The 12,722-nt window shown below is 37.9% G+C and overlaps 1 protein-coding gene and 2 long non-coding RNA genes across 3 annotated transcripts in view; all 3 read left to right on the forward strand.

The window, feature by feature from the left end:
- Positions 1-3,689: 3,689 nt before the first annotated feature.
- Positions 3,690-6,422, forward strand: LOC128635206 (uncharacterized). The gene is made up of 3 exons (XR_008398125.1): positions 3,690-3,764; positions 3,967-4,034; positions 4,591-6,422. It is a non-coding gene; the product is annotated as an uncharacterized LOC128635206 (long non-coding RNA).
- Positions 6,423-8,402: 1,980 nt separating this feature from the next.
- LOC108256982 (transcriptional protein SWT1) overlaps positions 8,403-12,722 on the forward strand; it is a 102,604-nt gene continuing 98,284 nt past the window's right edge. Inside the window, exon 1 of the mRNA XM_053686758.1 lies at positions 8,403-8,542. Within this exon, the coding sequence (XP_053542733.1) occupies positions 8,465-8,542 (78 nt within the window). The 5' untranslated portion in view covers positions 8,403-8,464. The remainder of the gene's footprint in view (positions 8,543-12,722) is intronic.
- On the forward strand, positions 8,961-12,223 carry LOC108261359 (uncharacterized). The gene is made up of 5 exons (XR_001811465.3): positions 8,961-9,304; positions 10,412-10,500; positions 10,584-10,638; positions 10,906-10,962; positions 11,045-12,223. It is a non-coding gene; the product is annotated as an uncharacterized LOC108261359 (long non-coding RNA).

Genomic DNA, 12,722 nt, shown 5'->3' on the forward strand with positions numbered 1-12,722 from the left:
AGCAGGTACCATCGTCACAGAGAAAACAATAGGCCATGCCACAAGACACCACAAGACACCATTACTGAAGAAAAGGCATGTTGAAGCTTGGTTAAAGTTTGCTACGACTCATTTGGACAAGCCTATGAAATACTGGGAGAGTGTAGTCTGGTCAGACGAGAGCAAAAATGTACTTTTTGGCTGTCATACTACACACCATGTTTGGAGAAGAAATGGCACTGCACATCACCCTAAAAACACTACAACAACAGTGAAGTTTGGAGGTGGAATCATCATGGTGAGGGCTGTTTTTCGTCGCATGGTACTGGCAGACTTCATATAATTGAAGGAACGATGAATGGAGCCCTTTACCGGGAGATTCTTGAGCAGAATGATGAAAATGAGACGCGGGTGGAGCTTCCAGCAGGACAACGATCCAAAGCATACAGCAAAGGAAACTCTCAATTGGTTTCAGTGAAAACAAAACAAGGTGTTAGAATGGCCCAGTCAATCACCTGACTCGAATCCAGTTGAACAAGATTTAAAGACAATATGTTTAGAAGAATGGGACAAAAATCACACCTGAATACTGCGACCCATTAATTTCTGCATACAGGAAGCGTCTTGAAGCGTCCACTAAGTATTAAATCCATTTCAGTTAGCGTGTTCAATACTTTTTTCCTGCATCATTCCACTTTATTACACAGAACTTTATTTATGGACTTGGAATTATGTTTGGATTTCTTTATATTTCTGAATTTCTTGAGTTAATAATGATGTCTGGTGAAAATTTCATGGAAATATATTTACTGAAAACGTTCAAGACTTATTTCCCCCCACTGTGTGTGTGTGTGGGGAGATTACATGGACCGTGGGTAGGTGGGGTGGAACTTAAAAAGGGTATCTTTGTACATTAACAATGTTTCCAATAGAAAAAAAAGAAACTTCAACAAGCTCCAGGAGAACAGACACAACACCTCCATCAGAACCGCCTCAGAGTAAAACCACAAACTCTCCACCTGCATCATCCTCAACAACACTGGAACAAGGTAAACAGCAAACACAGCAGCCTCCCTCTAGGTGCCAAAACTTTCCATCAGCAATGAAAAACACATCTTTTATTACATTTATTTACTGAATTATATCTCTGACAATGTCTGGATCTATAATGACTCATATTGTCACGACTTCCCCTCGAGCTAGCGCTGTAGCACGCAGCGTGTTCGGAAACCCGAAGCGCGAGCTCGAAGCGCGAGCCGATGCATGAGCTCTTAGCGAACGCACGCTTTTGGGGCTTCAGTGACATTGACTTTGTTTACTTTCTACATGTGCTTTTGTTATGGTTTTTGTCCTGTCTCCACCCCTGTATTGTCATTGGTTGTTTCCAATAGGTGTGACGACATTGTTTTCAGCTGTCTTGTGTTTCACCCCTGATTACGTTTGTCATTTAACCCCCTTGTGTCTCTTTGTACCTTGAGTAGTATTTAGTGTTATTTCCTTACCAAGCGGTCGTTTCTTGTTTCTCGTTTTTTATTCATGTTTATTGACCTTGTTTCTTGTTTCACGTGTCTGATTCTAGCCCTGCCCAGTTTATGCCTGTTTGTAGATCGCCTGACCCATTGCCCGTTATTTCGACCACACTACTGTCTCATGGTTTGGATTTGTCTGCCTGACCTTCTGAAATAAAAATCTTTAACTGCACTTGCATCTGTCCTCACCTTCATAACATTTAAGACGGACACATATAAAGTGCTGGATGGATGAAAATGTCCTCCAGCGAAATGAGAAAAAGACTGAAGGAATGCTGTTTGGTCCTTCACATTTGATAGAAAGTCTTAGCTGAAATCTGGGCCCCCTACAAGACCACATTCTTACCCAGGTCAAACATCTGGGGGTGATCTTCGATTCGGAAGTACAGTTTGACAAACACATTCTGTTGTCAGAGCTAGTTTTCCAGCTTAGGGGACTTTTGCAAGTTAAAATATTTTCTCAAATTTAAAGATCGTGAGACTGTTATTCACACTTTTATTTCATTAGGGCTTGATTACTGCAATGCCCTGTATGCTGGAATTAGCCTGTCTTCAATCTTGCGCTTGCAACTTGTGCAGAACGCTGCAGCTCGCTTTTTGACTGGGACCAAAAAGAGAGAGTACGTAAGACCCATCTTAGCCTCACTCCACTAGTTACCGGTGAAATACAGAATTGATTTCAAGATCCTATTGTTTGTTTTTAAAGTCTTGCATGGTCTCGCCCCGTATATATTTCAGATCTCCTCAGCTTTCGCTCTTCCACACGTTCGCTCAGATCCTCCTCTCAGTTGTTACTGACCATTCCAAACTCACGATTACAAACCAAAGGTGCTAGAGCCTTTTCTGTAATGGCACCGAGGCTTTGGAATAGCTTGCCCCTCCTTACCAGATCTTCCCCTACAATAAATTTATTTTAATCACCCTTTATATTAAACTCATTTCTTCACGCAGGCTTATCTATAATCTGCCCTGTCTAGCTGCTTATTCTCTGGTCTTAGTTATATCTGGTTTGTTTTCTTATAGTAATTATTTATTTATATATTTATGTTAATGATGTTTTATGCTCTATTTTAATGTATTCCTTATTATGCATGATGTGCAGCACGTAGTTCAACATTTGTGTTTTAAATGTGCTATATAAATTAATTTGACTTTGAGTCATATAAAGTGTAATAGAAAAGTTATTTTCCTGTAACTTGTAACTGTCACGTCTTCATTCTGGTCTTAGCTGTAAATAGATGCGTGTGAATTTCACACCTTTTTCTGCTGTCTCTCTGTCAGTGACCATCTTCACTTCCTGCATTACGCCTTATTTAAACTGATCAACTTAAAGAAATTCTGTAGAATTACTCTCTGCAAGTGGTCTTTATTTTCAGATGTAGTTGTAACATGGTGTCTAACTACAGCTGTTTAACTGCAAGTAGCTCTCTGAGATTAAAAAAAAAATCAAAAATGCACACATGATCACAAGATAGTGTAACACACACAGTAGTAGTTAGGATCTGGGCTGAGAAACAAGAGATTAGGAATTTGAGTCCAGCTGATGATGATCCACTACTGACCCTGTGTGTTTAAGTAAAACTCTTAATGACAAACTGGACAATTCCTTCAACCTCATGACTTGTTTTTCGCTCTCACCATCAGCTGTCAGCTTTATATTAACAGACGTGAACCTTTCCTAATAAACCAACACTAAAATATGGTGCAGTCCTGAATAAATTAAATATAAACAAACAAATAAACAAACAAACAATTATCTGCTTGTTGCATGTACCAATTCTCAAATTATCCCAAAACGTATTTTCCATATGAACTAAAATCATTCATTCTTATTAGTACAGTACATGTTTTCATTAATGACTGTGAGCATGCTTTACTCCAGTGTCATGTGCCATATTACTAACAGTGATAAAAACAGTCATTAGTTTTAATAAGTTTTGTCTTTTCAGTAGGAAGAAGAGAAACTTCAACACACTCGAGGAAAACAGACACAACACCTCCATCAGAACTGCCTCAGAGTAAAACAACAAACTCTCCACCTGCATCATCCTCAACAACACTGGAACAAGATAAACAGCAAACACACAGCAGCCTCCCTCTAGGTGCCAAAACTTTTCATCAGCAATGAAAAAACATATCTGTATTATTACATTTATTAATATTTTGGTGTGTTTTATTGCACAGTTTTCGGCATTGTGGCGGGTTTATTGTTGGTGATACCCGGTGTAGTGGCATTTATTTGTTGGAAACGCAAAGGTACAACGCATGCGTGCACACACACTCACACACACACACACACACACACACACACACACACACACACACACAAAACAGATTCTGAGATTGATGAACTGAAACCTGTAGAAGCAGCAGCACTTCTGTAAGTGTCTCTGGATAAGGAAAATGAAATTGTGTAGTTTCCACTAGAGGTGTGATTTCTGAGGTCTTTTCTCTTTAGGAGGAAGATGTGGAGAGAAGGTGATCACTGAAGGACGTCCGGACTGTAAGAGAAAGCAGAAGGATCAGGTTAGTGTACATGCAGGCCTGAGCTCAGCTGCATTTTTATTATTATCTTTAATGTCTTTGAATCAGAAGATAAATGACTGAAAAGGAACTATAAAAATTCATCAAATTCTCATCGTCCATCAGAGTCCTACTGTATTCTTAATTTAATCTCCATTTAATTCTGCATGGCTTCTACAGTAACAGTTATAGCAGATTTGTTTCTACCTTTAGAGATTTAGTTGTATTTGTGATACACTGCAGGTAACACACATGAACCACACATGCTTTCACTGAACAGTGAGTTATAGGAAAATGTCTTCTGCTGCTTCTATCAGAACCACATGGCAGTGTTTAGCTGAATGGTTGCGTCATTGGAGCTCTCCTTGGAAAGTTGTGAGTTTAAATCCCAGTTCTGCTGCTGGACCATGAGCAAGGCCCTTAACCCTCAACTGCTCAGATGTATAAAAGCACTAGAAACTGGTGTGTGTGTGTGTGTGTGTGTGTGTGTGTGTGTGTGTGTGTGTGTGTGTGTGTGTGTGTGTTATATGTATAATTTTCTGGTTCTGTCTTTCCACAGACTGAACCTGGTGTTACTTACTCTACTGTAACCCACGTGAACACAGCCGGAGCAGCACGGGTCCAGATCAACGCTGGAGACAAAACTGAATATGCCAGCATTCTAACAAACTAATCCACAGTAAATATCTAGAATAATACTGAATACATGCAGTATATTAAATACACACCAATGGGAAGCACAGGATTCACAATTCTGGCTTAGTTTATTATACTGTGGCTTTTTTTTTATTATTATTTGACCATAAATAGCAGATTTAATCATATTTGTGTGCTGATGGATAATCCTGCAAATTATATTTTTAATGTTCGTGTCATTTATTATCATTTATTTTGTGTCATTTGTTTTTTATTTGCATTTATGACATTTAGCAGATGCCCTTATCCAGAGCGACTTACATTTATCTCATTTATACAACTGAGCAATTGGGGGTTAAGGGCCTCGCCCAAGAGCCCAACAATGGTAGCTTGGCAGTGCTGGGGCTTGAACTCCTGACCTTCTGACCGGCAACCCAGAGACTTTAACCACTGAGACACCACTTATATGTTCTAGAACGCTTTTGTCATCACCCTGTTTTGCGTAAGATGACTGCTGTAGAAGTTCTTGTTTGTGACTGTCGTGGGAAAGTCTCTCTGGACTGAATTTGTGTTTCTAAACTAGATGTGGTGAAACTGTTGTGAAAACGGTCCTTACAGCATGTTAAAGGGTGCATGATAGAGTGCTTGTTGAGTGTGGAGTATCACACAGTATTCTCTGTGCATTGCACAACTTTCATTAACTTTGAGAAAGAGGAAGTAGCCATTTTCCCATCAGTCCCCACTGCCCTGCCCTGGTCTTGCAGTCCCTCTGACATGCTGAGTGTCTCACAGTGGCTCTGAAGTACCATGAGAACGCTAGTTATGCATGCAACTGTGGTTTTATAAACTGCTAATACTTGTCAGAGGCATGTGTATGACCTTGCAACAAAGTCATAAAGTGACATGATTGTAATTTAGCATCCTGCAGAATCTTGTAAAGAGGGGCCTTAAAGGACTCTAGCACATGTGAGGAGGGGAAATGCTGTTACACCTGCTGTCAGTCTTTAATAATGTCTGCCACTTGTCAGAGTGGCAGTGAACCAGCCTCATGCTGATGAATTGTGCAGCTTATTCCACTGTGAGACCAAGTGCTGGAAATAGGCATTGTGCATGAACCGCTGACATGAACCAATCCTGTGGTTGCACGGCATAGATTACATCTGACACCCTTAGCAGTCAGTCTTTTAGCACAGAGCAAATCTCACATTGCCTGGAACATAGCATCCTCTTTTCCATAAAGAGAAGAAGAGAAGGAAACTTATGGACTATGGCTTATAAACAGCATGGTGCAGCTATAGGGTTAATTAATTTATTTATTAATTCCTCTTCAGCAACTGTTTTATCCTGGTCAGTGTTGTCATGGATTCGAACTCTATCCCAGCAACACTGGGCACAAGGTGGGAGAATTCAGATGGGACGCCAGTCCATCTCAGAACACCATTCACACACATTCACTCCTGGGGGCAATCTAACATAGTAAACCTGCATGTTTTTAGACAGTGAAAGGAAACCGCACACACAACCACAAGGAGGACATGCAAACCTCTGCACAGACATTAACATGATTTCATTTAATGATCTATAAGGATCTTGTTGAATGCACAATCATGTCTACACTCTTTTATTTTCTGTTTGTCATATTCTAAGTCTTCCAGGCATCTCACCAGGTCTAAACATTTTTTTCTGTTTTCTTTACGTTAAGTTTCTCGCTCTTCTTGGTTTTGCTTGTGCACACACTTCTTAAATAATATAATATTCTATAATATTCGCATCATTTGAAAATATATTAAAGCTTTTACTTGAAATATTTGTCAAATTCCTGTAGCTTGTTTGTAGCTTATACATTTTCATACTATTTGCAGTGATAAAAATAAATACAAAATTACAGTGGAGCATGATATTTGAAAGTTTTATTTTAGCACAATCACATCCCTAATATTTTCATATAAATAAACACAGTTGAAGCACAGAATTTTATCAGAATCATAACGGATTAAAATGATTAAACCAACAGCCTCGGATTTCTGGCTGCAATAATTACTACACACCACCAGATGTCGCTGCGGTCTAAGTTTTCAATGCTCCAAAACTTCAGCTCAATCAGGAAGAAGTATCAAGAATTTTTTTTTATTAGTTCACCATTTTGTGAAATCTTATATATACATGGAAAAAGTTTGATTGAAATATAACTTCTTTAAAGATTTGTAACTAATATGCAATTATTTAAAACTCATTTGTTAGAAGAGGAGGACTTTATGAAAGACATTTTCTGCTTGCTGTAAATAAAGATCAAAATTGCTCTTATAACAAACTAGGCTGGAAAACATTAATATGAGAAAAGCTGGGAGAGAAAACTATGTTTTGATTCAATCAAACTTTTTATCCCTCAGATAAATAACATCGTTTGTAGAACCTACATCGTTTGTAGACAATGGGTTTGTTCTGTTTCTTGACTTTCACGAAGCTCCTGATAAAACAGAGCATCAGTTTATGGTTACAGCACTTACGCTAGATTATTTAAACTTTATAACACAAATGGTTGCATTTCTTTATTACAAGGATCCTCACATTTTTTGAAATCAGTAGATGTATTAAACAATGCTGCCCAGTATAGTTAAAGCCATTCCACAAGTAATTTTAATAATGGTGAAAATTGTTCAATTCTACAACTGCCTTAACATTACACTCGTCATACATGGATGTGAAATTCTGGAAACATTGTCTCAAACAGGTCATTAAAGAAGTATGTTTGGTGAAGTTTTGCATCCTGTATCAGGTAAAAGAAACTTAATTTTGGATTTATTTCCTGAAATTGAATGTAGGAAGTGTCAGACAGACTACACTGGCTTTCCTGTTCCCCCAAATGTTTTTTTTTTTTTAAAAAATCCTTTTAAAGTCTTAAATAATGTGTATCTTATAAATGATTAGTTAAGAAAGATGTTTAATTTCGACAATAACAGCTGCAGCTTTTGTGACGACCGTATAGAAACATCTGACCATCTATTCTGAGTGTAGTTTTGTTAAAACATTTCGGGAGGACATACCGTATCTAAACGCCTAGACACAAAACAAATAAATAAGACAAAATCATGTTGTATTTGGTATGTTAATGGAAGACAAAAAAGTCAAACTTCTTGTTAACAATTTATTGCTTTTGAGAAAGATTTTGTACACAAGTTGAAATATATGAAGTCCTGGTTTACATCTTTCAAAAAAGAATTATTTATTTACTTAGAATCACTTAAAATAATGAAAAAGAAAAAAGTTACATCCTTGTTTCATGAATTATTATTATTATTATTATTATTATTGTTGTTGTTGTTTTGTTATTATTGTTATTATTATTATTATTTAGAAGACCCCTATGGTTAAGGGAAGGAAAAGGGTCTTATTCCTCTTCTTTCTTGGTGCTATGGTGCCTGGTTCGTGGACTTTACACTCTTTGTTGTGAGGATGTTTTGCAATGTTGTTTGAAAATGTTTCATCTTAATTAATCAAAATAATAAATAAATAAATATAATAAAATAAATTAAAATTGTGTTTTCCTGACTGTATAGCGGGAGGCAAGGATGACGTCATTTTGTAACGCCGAAACCCGGAATTGAGTTAGCATTTTAGTACTTCCGGTTTAATCGTCCCGAAGTCAATGGCTTTTTTGAATGAGATTTTTGTTAAAAGCCTGAAATAAGGTCTGTGGTGAACACAAGCTCAAAATATTCTACGACATAAAATACACCAGTAATACCCTACTCATTATTTTTAAGCGTTTACGTGTATTTGGAAAAGGTGGTTGCTAAATGGGACTACAGACGTTGTCGGGGACATTAAACGTCATCACGTCAAACAGGAAAAACTTTGCAGATAAACTGGTTCAGGTTTGTTGTGCACAATTCCAAAAAAAATATGGGGATGAAGATTCACCCACAGAGTAAATCTGTATTACGGAAAATGTTTTTAAATCAAGTTTGGAAAAGTTGTCGGAAGCTTGGTGATGGTGACGTTGAAGTCGAGCGACTGTGGTGTAGTTCGTTTATAGCATACGGTTAGCATTGTATTTCTGGGGATTGTATTTAGGCTTCAAACTTCAAAAAGTTGTTTATTTGTGAAAATTATCTTGATGGACACAACGTGTTAGTATTGTTCACTTTTGTTGATCACAGAGCTTATTTTTTGCGATAATCCAAAAGCCTATGGGAAAATCCTATTAGGTTTTTGTCGCGGGAACCAGTGTGATGCTAACTTCCGCATTTCGGTACAAACAACATCATCCCTGCGCCATGTGAACTCAACTGATAAAAACCTGCTCGCGAAATAAATAAATAAATAATGCATCCAATCACAATCCTGTGTGTTTCACCATCAGAGCAAACCTAGCCAATCTAAATCCTCCATGCTTCACACGTGATATCACGTTTACCCAATCACAATCTTGAATACGAGAACGGTTATTTACATTTCTACCCATATTCCGATGAATCCCGCCTCCAGCGCTGTGATTGGTTAACACCGACCCATTTTTGCGCTCCGATTGGCTGTTCGGGTTACATCCTAATCCTGAATACGAGTGGAATAAAAATAACAACACGTCTGAATTTGAAGCAGCGAGATACTCGGTCCAATCTGTTAAACTCCGGCAAGTGACATTTTCTCTCAGTTTAATATCCCAGTGACACAAGAAGAGCTTAAAGTTTAACGGTTTGGTGAAATTATGAGCTTTGTTTGAAGAATTAATGTTAGTTAGACATAATGGCAAAAATTTTTTTTTTTTTAAATAAATGAAGGCACCAAGTTAGCAACACAGTTAAAATGAGTTAGTAAGGAGTAAGAGGTTAGTAAGGAAGTAAACTAGTGACCTTAGTATTAGTCTAATCTATCTTTCATTCATTCTTAACCCAGATCAAACCTTATAATGATAGAAAGCTGATAAACATGTAGTCCATTCAGGTTTATTCATTCATCCAGAGGACGTTATGCCAATACAGAAAAAAAAGCCTAGCAAATTTATAATATTACTTTATAACCTCTGTTATTTACCCAACATCTTATTGCTATCAAAAGCTTCCTATTGAAGATACACATTTTATTTATTAGGTACATATAATCACTTTTGTACGTACACCATCCTGAATCTTTATACTGTTTTGCTGTACACAGTTTGTCAGCCACCTTCTTCTTGTCCATCAGTAGAAAGGAACCACCGGTGATCAGAGATGACAGACCGCTCACAGCACAGCCGTCACACTCTGTACACTTACTTACCACTTTATTATTTATGATACCTACCTTGTTTGTACACCTGCGTGTACAGTTAGAGAGGGTAGTTTGTGTTGCTGTGGGGTATGTATGGTGTGTATGGGGTAGCACTGCCTCCAGGGTCACTGGTTCGATTCTGAGTGGAGTGACGCAGGTTCTGCTGAGATCTTTACGCTTGCCCTTTTTCTCCTGCTTCTAACACATCAACTTCGAGAACCGACTGTTCACTTTCTGCCTAATAAATATATCCAACTCCTTGACAGGTGCCATTGTAACGAGATAATCAATGTTATTCACTTCACCTGTCACTGGTTTTAATGTTATGGCTGATCGGTGTGTATATATATATATATATTGCGTAATATATCTACAACTATACTATAGTATGGTACGATTGTACTATACTTTATACTTCTACAGCTAGTAAGGAAACATCTGAGATTCAGTCATGTCCCGGTCGAATTCACATCATTGTATATCCTCACAGGCAGCAGTGACGCCCAGAAAAAAGACCAGAACAAAGAAGCATAAGAAAGAGCGAAAGTAACGCAGATCGTCATCGTCCTCCAGCGAGGATCAGGTAAGGATGGGGAGATTCTTAAAGCATTACATGTTTGAAATTGTTCATTCCTGCCTGTTCTTCATTATTATATGTTGTTTTAGGGGACAGAGAGAGACACAGAAGCAGTCGCAGGGACAAAAACAAGCATGTGAGCAGGTGAGGTTAGGTATTTATCTTCACCTCAGCCTCAGAATCTCGTAGCTGATGATGGTGTATTATGCTGAAGTTTTGTATATAGTATACCGGACACTTTAATAAGAACACCTGTACACCTACTCATGCATACAATTATCCAGTCAGCCAGGATTAAGTTTGGGATTCCATGATTAAAAACAAAAACTCGCTCTTAAAGAAAAAAACAGTTATGTATATCCCATTTTGTCAGTTATGAAGTTCATTAAGACTTCGGACTTTCTTTTTCAGGCTTGTTGTTACGACGCTTCTACTGAGTGCACAGAAACCAGTGATAATGATTATGAGGTTAGTTTAATGGAATTGTCCATCCCTTAGAATGAAGACTGTGTGTGTTTTTGGGCGTCACGTTGTTCTGTTACGACTGTAGATGCAGATAGTTGAGGAGCTGCATCTGGCTCGCTCCAACAGACAACTGCACGTGAAGGTGGAGAAGAGTTACGGAGAGCTGACCAGCATGGACGTAGACCCGGCAGACGAGAGCGCCACCATTGCACTCAGAAATGTCACCACTGGGTAAATGGGCGTGCATGAAAACGTACAATCGAGTCGAGTTTGAAAATGAAATGCAACGCGTTGCAAATACAGTTGTGCCCAAAAGTTTACACACCCCTTGTTGAATCTGCAAAATCTTAATACTTTTAACAAAATAAGATGGATCATAAAAATCCCCTGTTATTTTTTATTTAGTACAGTCTTTAATAAGCGTTTTCACATGACAGATGTTTACATATAGATAATAGCTGAATTTATAAAAATTACCCCGTTCAAAAGTTTACACACGCTTGATTATTAATACTGTGTGTTGTTACCTGGATGATCAACGACTGTGTTTGTTTTGTGATGGTTGTTCACGAGTCCCTTGTTTGTCCTGAGCAGTTAAACTGCCCACTGTTCTTCAGAAAAATCCTCCAGGTCCTGCACATTCTTTAGTTTTCCAGCATCTTCTGCACGTTTGAGCCATTTACAACAGCAACTATATGGTTTAATATCCATCTTTACACACTGAGGACAACTGAGGGACTCGTACACGACTATTACAGAAGGTGCAAAAGTTCACTGATTCTCAAGAAGGCAACACGATACATTAAGAACCAGGGGGGTGTAAACTATTGAACAGGATGATCGGTGTAAATCATTTTTTTGTCTTCTGAGAAACATGTAAATATCTTATTTAGCTTCTGAAGGGCAGTACTAAATGAAAAAATAAGATCTTCAAACAAAATAATAATAATTTACACAGATCATCCTGTTCAAAAGTTTACCCCCCCCAGCTCTTAATGTATTGTTTTTGCCTTCTTGAGCATCAGGGAATGCTTGCACCTGATATAATAAGGAGTACGTGAGTAAAAATGTGTGTGTATGACTATGTTTGAGCATACCGAACTCTACTGGACTCTATTGTACTCTCTTGCACAAACTATTAGACCAAATCAAAATGTGTCCATGTAGGCTAGCGCTTTGCTGTTTCATACGTGTGTGTGTGTGTGTGTGTGTGTGTGTGTGTGTGTGTGTGTGTGTGTGTGTGTGTGTGTGTTTGTGTGTTTGTGACATCTCAAGGTCAGAAACAGCAGCAGGACCTCCTCATTGTGCTCGACACCAATGTTCTCCTCAGCCACCTGGACTTTGTGAAGAGGATTAGATCCCATGGACTGGGAGGTAGGAAGACAGTGGTCACATGCTCAAGTATGAGAGCGACTGATATTGATTTTTTTTTATAACCCATCCCGATTATTCGCATGTTTACATGCCCCATAACCTATATCCAGAATCGATATTTATTTACTGTTTTACTTCTGTTTTTGACACAAAGATAACACCACCACTGAACTGAACAAACCGTTTTATTTATAACAATTTTGTCAATTTCACTTCCTCCTTGCATACAAAATAAAACAACTCTTATTTATACACGAATAAATAAAATGGTCTATAAGTGTACAAAAAATAAAGTGCACTGTTACTAAAGTGTCCTTTTTTTCCTTTTTTTTTCTTTTTTTTTCTTTTTTTAAATAAAAGCTTCGATGAGATGAACAGATTACATGATT

This window comes from Ictalurus punctatus, chromosome 2 (genome assembly GCF_001660625.3).
Source record: "Ictalurus punctatus breed USDA103 chromosome 2, Coco_2.0, whole genome shotgun sequence".
In the NCBI taxonomy this organism is placed as follows: Eukaryota; Metazoa; Chordata; class Actinopteri; order Siluriformes; family Ictaluridae; genus Ictalurus; species Ictalurus punctatus.